General features: G+C 47.8%; 1 protein-coding gene across 1 annotated transcript; it reads right to left on the reverse strand.

The window, feature by feature from the left end:
• Positions 1 to 1,208: 1,208 nt before the first annotated feature.
• GLCE (glucuronic acid epimerase) lies at positions 1,209 to 8,958 on the reverse strand (the record flags this gene model as incomplete). Its single annotated transcript, XM_010290146.1, has 3 exons — positions 1,209 to 2,233; positions 4,694 to 4,939; positions 8,547 to 8,958. Coding segments are annotated over 3 exons (1,683 nt in total), but the record flags the coding sequence as incomplete, so codon positions are not given.
• Between the last annotated feature and the right edge of the window lie 3 nt (positions 8,959 to 8,961).

The raw sequence follows: 8,961 nt of genomic DNA on the forward strand, positions 1-8,961 counted from the left end.
TCTGGTTTCTTCTGCGTTACAGCAGCACAGTGAAAGCGTTTGGGTTCGGATGCGTGTGTTTGGTTATTGCACGGGTACCCTTGCTCGCCTGGCAGAGCCACGTTAACGAAGCACACCCAGGAAGCCAGGCTGGAGACGTAGCGACCCCTTACATGACGAGTAAGACGGTTGGCAGAGGTGAAACTTGGTATTAAAGCACAGGTGGAGCTGGAAAGCCCTCTGGGGTAATTTTAATTTTTAAAATGCTTGATATACTCAAGCAGGTTAAAAATGAAAATCACCATAGGAAAACCTTAATTAATTCCAATTGAATTTCCTGCACGCTACTCAAACTGAGCTCCACATCATGCTCAGGAATTCAAGCCAAGCCTCCCAAAGAACCAAGTTGCCAAAGCTTAGAGAAACCTCTCAGATGTAATTAAAATGACAGTACAAAACATCGGGCTCCACGACAAGAGATTCCAGCTACCAGGGAGGAGATGACACCAGCAAACCTGACGGGCAATGGTAAATTTGGCTTTATAAAAGAGGGGTGGCATGGTTGCAGGCTTTGTGAGGTCCGCGAGCCCCACCGAGTTGTGCTTACGTGATGTGACTTTGAAGCCTGCACGCGGTCCGTGTGTTTTCCGTCCGCATGTCTGTAAAGAAACCATACAGCTAAAGGATCTCCATACAGAGAACTGGAAAAAAACAACAACAAAAAAAGTGTATTTTTCACCTCAAGAAAAGAATCTGTATAAAAAAACCCACCTTTAAGAAGATACACTGTCCACTACCCAGGCTACAAGTAAATACACATTTACGGCGTTACACCACATGATCTGTTACGCTGTTCCAACATATACACATATAACTCCATTTTAGAAGAGGCCACAGACTAACTTTTCAGGCAAGTGCTGGACTTTAGAGACCTGTATGGCTTCTGCAAATATTTTCCTACAAAAAGGAAAAAAAAACCCCAAAAAAGTCCCCAAACTCAGGAGCACAAAGGGGATTTGCTGATAAGTTTTGCTCTGGAGCACTAAGGACAGGTGAAGTTCCCAAATCCTACCCATCAGACCCAAATATTTTCACACTGGAATGCAATGATTTCAGGAGATCAGTTTTAAGGATCACTTCTTTGAAATGGTCTGTAAAAAAATTTAGGACGCAACCTTTGAAACCGTACCTCCGCGAGGCAGCAGGACCGAGGGGTTTGGTCGTGAGCTCTAGTTGTGCTTGGCCCGGCCGCCTCGCAGGTAGCTCTTCCACCTCTTGACGAACTCTTTGAAGATGGGGGACTCGTCTATGGTGCTGAGGAGCTGGAGCTGGTTGATGTGGGTGGTGTGGTAGTCCCAGCGGGCCAGGTTGGGTGCAGTGCCGAGCATGAAGTGCCGAAGGTCGTAGATGGTCCCTGAGCCGGTGTCGTAGAGGGGAAGCATGGCCTTCAGGGACTCCATGCCCCGCTCGTAGAGGACCCGCGCCTCCTTCCCCAGCTTCTCCCCGGCTGTTTCTTTTAAGTCATACAGCCCGATTAAGGAGTACATGAAACCGTTGAGCACGAAGGAGCTGGGCGAGGTTGGGTACTCCTCGTACCAGTCGTGCCGGTTCATGAAGATGGCTTTCACCCCGCGCTGCTCCGACGGCAGCTTGTACGGTGCCGTCGCCCGCAGAGCCGAGCTGAGGAACGCGTGGTCCTTCGTCAGCAGGTAGGCCCGCACCAGCGTCGAGATGGCCTGTCCTTGTGCCATGGCCGAGTACCAGCCCGGGTCCAAGGACTTAAATCCTTCCCCCAGCTTCCTCGTCACCATGATGGGCCAGCCGCCCCTCTCGTCCTGGTTCCTCACCAGCCAGTTGCTGGCAGCAAAAAAAGCCGCCATGTGAGCGGTGGCCGAGATGGTGACGTTATCGAGGAAGCCTCTACCCTTCGCTACCAGCCTCACCACTCTCTTGGGCATGATCTTGGTCTGCTTCACGGCTTTCGTGTTCGAGAGGCCGACGCCTTTCCGCAGGTCGGTCACCAGGTCTCTGGTGAGGGTGCTCCAGCTAGTCCTGGGACCGATGCCGTAGTAGATGTCCCGGTCCTTAAAAGCGATGAGCTGGGTGTTGGAGACGTAGTGCACGGTGAAAAGCTGGTTCTTCTCCGTCGTCTCGAGAACCACAGAAACGCTCCCGTTCGTTACGAATTTGAGATCAAAAGAAATAATAAAATCTCGGGTGTTCCCAAGCTGCAGAGATACCCCCTCGGTGTTTTCTGCAAAACAAACAAAAAAAAGCCTTGTTCAGTGGTAAAACACTCATTTCTCCAAAACATTTAAGCTATGAAGTGCAGCTTCCAGAGGTAAGCCCTCTTCCCAGGCAGGATCCAAAAGCTTTTAGGGCAGCCCATCAATAATTCAATCATTCTTGCTGCGCGCTATCATATATTATTTAATTAAGGATAAAAGTAAATCCGTGAGTGAAGGCCGACTCCCGCAGCACCGGGGAGAACTCGTTTGCGTCTTACGTTAGCAGGCTGCAGCGCTTCGCTGCGGAGCAGAGTGCCAGGGGCTCGATCGATGGCTTTACCAGACGCTTCTGCTGACAGAGCCGGACGTTTCCTACCGGATGGGGCACAGCAGCCACGCTGCAAGACCGCGGATGCTGCGCCATTTTCCTCTTCTGTAATTCAAAACCAACAACCACCCTTTTGTTCCAAACTGAAAATTTCACTTTCCAGAAAAGACATCAAAAACGCGGCGCCACTTGAGCAGTCACATTTCTGAATAAAGCTCCGTTTTCAGGAAAAAAAATAAAAACAAACAAAAAAAACCAGCCGGGAGTGCCGAGAAGCAGGTATTTAGGATCCTCCCAGGACTAATATTAAAGTCTGCGAGTTTTTCTTTCCCAACCTGACAGTTCCAAAAACCAGCGCGCCAATTAGTTTAATGGGGAAAAAAACCAGAAAAGAACGTAGAAAGACTAACGTGTTAAACTATTTATTAACCTCTCCATCGGCAAAGCTCAGTATAATTAAAAAAACCCAAACAACTAAATAAAGCTGCTAGGCAATACCACATAATGAAATCCAGCGTTCTCTCGCAGGCTAGATTTTAGAATGTAAAATCAACTCCTCCCCCAAAAACCTACACTAGAAGATCAAAGGGCTAATTAGTTTGTAAGGCTGTGTGCAAATCCTGTAGCTTTGAAGGCACAGAGGGACGATAAACACTTCAAGACAGTCATCTTAAATTAACTGCTCCCCATAAACGAACTGTTTCCTTACTGCTACTTCTCGATGGGTGAAATACCCCCTAAACGTTTCCACGCGCGACCAGCGAGTTATGGTCGGCTGCTTGTGCACAGCAGAGGCTCTTCCCCGTCTCCCAAACTCATCTGCGGCATTTTGCAACGTCTTGTGCTCTAAGGTGCTATTGTACGGTACCTATTATTCTGACCGAATGTCGCGTTTCCCAATCTTTTAAAGTAAAAGCTTCACTCCTTTGAGTTTTGAAGATCAGCATCTGCTTCGGGAGAGGAAACCGAGCGCTTTGTTACGCAACGGTTTGCTCCTATGAAAAATCTAATTAAAAAACCTCACTCGCAACTCCTGTCAAGTAAGTTTTATGGTTCCTTGTAAATAAATGCTTGTGTGATAATGAAGTGAATTATAATAGAGGGGGGAGAAAAGAGTTTTAAGAAATGAAGAGAACTAAAGGCTGCCTGTTGTTTGCACTGCCTTAAGCGCCTATAAATCCATTACTTAAGGCCATCTAAGATGAGTGGATGCATACCGCGGCCTTCGAGCCCTGCAGATTACTCTGCCATCAATAAAGGATGAGGAGAGAATACGTAACAGATCTTTTAGCCTTTCCTCTCCCCGTATTTATCTACTACAAAGACACAAGAGTGTTCGACAATTTTTTCCCTGGAGACCCAAGCCTAAGGTGCCAACTGAAAATTACTTCATTGTCTTTTTAAGTAATGGACTCATTAATTCTAATGGGTATTGATTGAGGAAAAATACATTACGTCCTTATTAACGAGCCTGTCCTAGCACAAAGGCAACTCCTGCATGAAATAATGAATTTCCCTGCTAAGTACGAAAGAGAACACGGTAAATTGAAGAGACGGCAACAAAATGCATCTTGCACGTCTGCGGGTGAAGGAGGGCACCCGTACGCAGCCCCAGACCTTCACCATCTGCCCCCAGCCCTCCGCAAATCCCTGCGTGGCACGAGGGCAGCTGCTCCCTCTTGCTGCCTTGTTTAAGGCAACCTGGGTTAGCCAGAACCAAGATCTCAAATTTTGCAAAACTAATTGCATCCCAATGAAGAGAGAGATCCCGGGTCCAGCCGGAGAGCCGCACGTTCTACGCTTGCTCCAGGCTCAAAATAGACCTTATCTATCATCTGTCAACATCTGCTTATCACACGTCACTGCTATTTCCCAGGCTTCACAACTGGTTCAATTTTTTTTTAATTTTTTTTTGCTTCTATTTTGAGACAGAAGCTGAAAGGCTCAGGAAACGTGACTGTAGCTTCTCATTGCCCTCCATGCACACATCCCCCCTTTTTTTCATTAAAATAATGACATTCTCAGGTGAGATCTTAAGGATGGGAAGTCACGCAGGATAAATGAAAACACATTAATCCCACCAAGTTAAAGATCCCACGGTACCATCGTGGGAAATTAACGGACATGGCTTAGCTGCCACGCATTTAGGATAACCCACCTGGAGCGACAAACTGTTTGACGCTAGTGAACTTGGCTTTATCAGACACTGTGGAGAGAGAGCAGCCTTTCGGCACCGTCCAGTCCACGGACCTGCTGGGTTTGTCCTTCTCTTCGGCCGTTTCGTACACCTCGACGTGAGGTGGTTTCTCCGTCAGGTTTTTACTGTAGTGACTTAACCCGTACTGTGCAATCTGGATGGGGTAGAAATAGCCTTGAGGTCCCCACTGCGTGGACAACGGCACACCTACGAGAGAGGGAAAAAAAAAAACAAAGAGTATTTTATCGGCACATTTTCAAAAACCACTCCTCCTCCGCACCCCATCACTCCTTTACTTCTGCCAAATGGTACTTCTAGGCTTCACTGTTAGTTAGAACCGAGGAAAGTCCTGTTCATGGAGTGAATTGCTCCCCTTTATACTGAGATCTGCGACTAGTCAAAACTAAGCAGATCTGAGTGGCAGCGAAGTCCTTATCGCAGTCTTCCATACATTCTCATTTAATTGTTTACTGAAGCATCATACTTATTTTAAAATGCATTTAAAACGCCCTAACGGATTTCCCCCCCTACCCCAGAGACCACTAAATCTCCAAACGACGTTACGTCTAACACAATCCCTCCAACGCCACATAAATCTTTGCAAATTTAGTGTAGATGTTATTACTAGATTTAGGCAAGAGTTATTTGATGCTAAAAGAGCAATTTACCCAGCATCCGCAAATCTGCTCCAATTACCTCGGCTCCCCTAAGAGCAGTACAAGCGCAGTCTGAAGCGATGCCTGCAGGAACCAGGCGGGCTCTCCGTGCAGCGCCAGCAGCGTCTGCCCCAGTGCTTCCACCCAAAGCTGTCCCTTGGCTTCAGAGCTACCACCCCAGCTCAGCCGGCCCTGGGATTAACCCCCCGCACAGGACTCCCTGTGCCAACGGCCGGCGGCCTCGCAGGAGAGCCCACTTCTCACTCTTAATTTAGGGTTAGGGGGATTTTACAGTTGAAAGTCGGCACCGACCAGAAGGACCCCCTGGAGCGCAGCCTCCTTAGAGGCTTCAAAGGAGCATCCCAGAGAACATCTTCCATAGCCTGACGGACTGGCCTTCACACGCAAAACCCGCCGAATGAGCTCAGACGACGTCACAGGCGCTCGATACAGAGCTTCCACCCTCGGTTACCACCGTCAGCAGAGGCACCGCAGCAAGCCCCGCCGGGCCCAGGCGCTGCCCCGCCTGCCCTCCGCCAGCTCCCCGCTCTCCGTTTCTCGGGGTGGAGAAACCCTCACGCCATGAACTGCCTTCTGCATCGCCGGCTGCGGGGAAAGGGAGCTTGCTTCCGTGGAGGAGGCTTATTCATACACATACCTGCACAGGCAAGCAAGCCCATGATACTTAAGACACGGATAAAAACTGGGTTCTCCTAAAGTCCTGAATTTTATTTGGAGCCAATTCCCAACCTCTAAATACGAATCCAAAGCGGGAATATATCACTGTGACCCTCTTGCAGGAAACGGAGGATATTTAGTACTGTAAACCTTTGCATGCATGTAAGAAAAGAAAAAAGAAGGTGAAAATAAACAAGTTGGCATTTGCACCATTTTCCCCCTTGGCAACGTCAAGCTCAGAAACCAATTTCTTCTGAACTCTGGTACAATGAAAAGATTACTTAAACTAAATGTAAAAAGATACATTTTCATGCACATTTTGGTGCTTTGTGTTCCTAATAAATATTACTGAGGGAGATGTGATGGCTTACTGCTGCCTAAAGAGAAAACCGTCACGGGAAATATTCAAATACCATGTATTATCTCAACTCCTGGAAGCCAGCTTGCTTATTAATGCTAAGCATTTTCAGTTAAGGGTGCATTCATTGAGACTGAAAGATGCAAAAAAAGAAATCTGCTAGAAGAGCTTTACTTGAAATTTATACAAGATGACAAGATTAAATTCTCCAGGTCATAGGAGGTAACAACACATTAACCTTGCAGAAAGAGAAGGTGAAAATATAACACGAGTTTTTTTCATCGTGCAGCAACATGAGAATCTCTAGGGCTGGAATGATGCGAGGCAATAGGTCTGAGAACCTACTATAATATTAAAAACCCTTCCTTACACACTACAACTATTTCTCTTCTCCGACCTGTTTGCTGTAAAGGCAGTAACTCCATTGCCTTTACAAAATCCAGGCTCTGGCACCACCTTTCCTAATGACAGGTCTTAAATCACATGCTGCAAAAAAGCAAGGTTTGTAGGTAAGTAACCACACTGTCCAGCATTAAACTCGCCAGCCTCGAGGCTTAAGTAGAGAGCAGCTACGCGCAGCACCTCGCACGCACATCTGGCAAGGCAGGAGGCTGCAGAATCTGTCCCCATTTTCAATCGGTTCTTACTGATTTTCACCTTTTTGCTGAAAAACGTCACAAGAACTGCCGAATCCAGTCGCAAGGGGCATCTCGTGCATCTTCCACATTCCGCACAGAAACCGGTGGGGCTGCAAGACCTAGGCTCAGGCCTCTGCCCCAGCAACAAAAGCAGCACCCATGGCTATTATTCACATTCGCAAGCTGTATCTAACCAGCAATGACCGCAGCAATTAGAAAGGAAAGCCTTCTCCTCAGCCTCGCTCGGTGGCTGTAAACCCTGAGCAGGGCAATGCTCACACAGAGTGGATGTGTAGTTACCGGGATGCATGTGCACCTTCGGGAGAGCCCTGTCTCCCTTCCTTGACAGATGTAACGAGGATGAGAGTTAAAAAACCAATAAAAACGTGAGAGTAGCCTTAAAAAAACCCAAACAACTGACATACCCTATGCATTTGTTTATGTGAATCCTTTACAGACAAATTAATTGCACGCCAGCTTTTTGCAGTGACCGTGTCATGGGCAGAGCTCATATCAACACAGCAGAGCATCACCGATCAGCGAGATGCATGAAAATTGATGTATTTTATTCCTTAAGTGAAAGTTGGTCTTTAATTTATGAGGGGTCACAGTGTCACATTCCATAATAGTTTTATAAAGTCATTAATTTTTTAATACGAAGCTCGACACGAATTTTCTGCGATCAAATCTTTGCCAAGATGCGGGAAGACCTTGCGTACTAATTACCGGTTGCACGGTTTAGCAAAACTGCAAATTGGAAAGGTTTTACCGTGTATTAATTTTATCCAGGGATGCTTCGGTGGCTGGAGAGCTTTTTGACCTTGCAGCAGTTCTCCGAAACCTCCTGACCTTGCTGCGGGCAGCAGCACCTTCCGCAGGACACGGCGATGCCCTGCCTGCCCCGGGCACACAAAACCCTCCCCGCTTGCTCTGGAGCAGCCCAGCAGGGAAGGTTCGGCTGCTGGATCTCCAGCACTGCCCCAGCAATGCAAGGAGACAGGATATTGTTAAACTTGAAGACAAAACCCCAAATATTAAGCTGCCTGCGAGCGGCCAGGCTGTTCCACAAGTGCTGGCGGTGCCATTTGGCTCAGAACGTGGGGCTGTATCTGTGCCCGCAGGGAAGCAGGAGCCTCCTCAGACCAGCAAGGCCAGGCTTATTTTTTTTAATTTTATATTTTAAAATAAATGTGCCTCCCTGACAGACACGACAAGCGTCAACGGCAATGCCAAAACCTGACAGCAGTGCTGTAAGAGAAGCGTCCTGGCACCTCCGGAGTTTGCTGCAACTGGTAAAACCAGAGATGCAGGACAGGAGCTGGGAAATCTTGGCATGAAGTGGAGACTACGCACAATTTCTCAAAGGTTTTTTTATCAAGGCTATCATGACAAAATTAAGAGCACTTTGCATCTCAAATGATGGCAGCAAATTTTAAAAAGCATTTCAACTATTCAAAAAAAAAAAAAACAAACTTGACACAGACCTTCGACACCACTTATGCACTTGACTCTGTCTCGAACCTCTACGTTGTAGCCCTCAAAGGACATGAAGACCCCGTCGGGGTGGTAAGGTGCTCGCTGTGTGTATACTTTGGAGTAGCTATGAGAGAATTCAAACCTGTCATAACCATCGTACTGAGCAATTTTCCCATAAACCTCAAAGTATTTCTCTACCCAGCTGAACGGCAGGAAGACCTCGTTGCCTTCCCTCCTCCCTTTAACGGTGTGCTCGTCATTGATCAGACAGTCAATCTCCTCGTACTTCAGCCCCGGGGCTTTGTTGCCGTTGAAGCCTCCCGCGACGGGGGGAGCCTTCTGCTGCTCTTGGGGTGATGCCTCCTCGCTCTGCTGCCGGGCCGGGTCGCTCTCGGAGGCGGCGGCAGCTCGGCGTTCGGGGCC

This window comes from Phaethon lepturus, unplaced genomic scaffold (assembly GCF_000687285.1).
Source record: "Phaethon lepturus isolate BGI_N335 unplaced genomic scaffold, ASM68728v1 Scaffold37186, whole genome shotgun sequence".
In the NCBI taxonomy this organism is placed as follows: Eukaryota; Metazoa; Chordata; class Aves; order Phaethontiformes; family Phaethontidae; genus Phaethon; species Phaethon lepturus.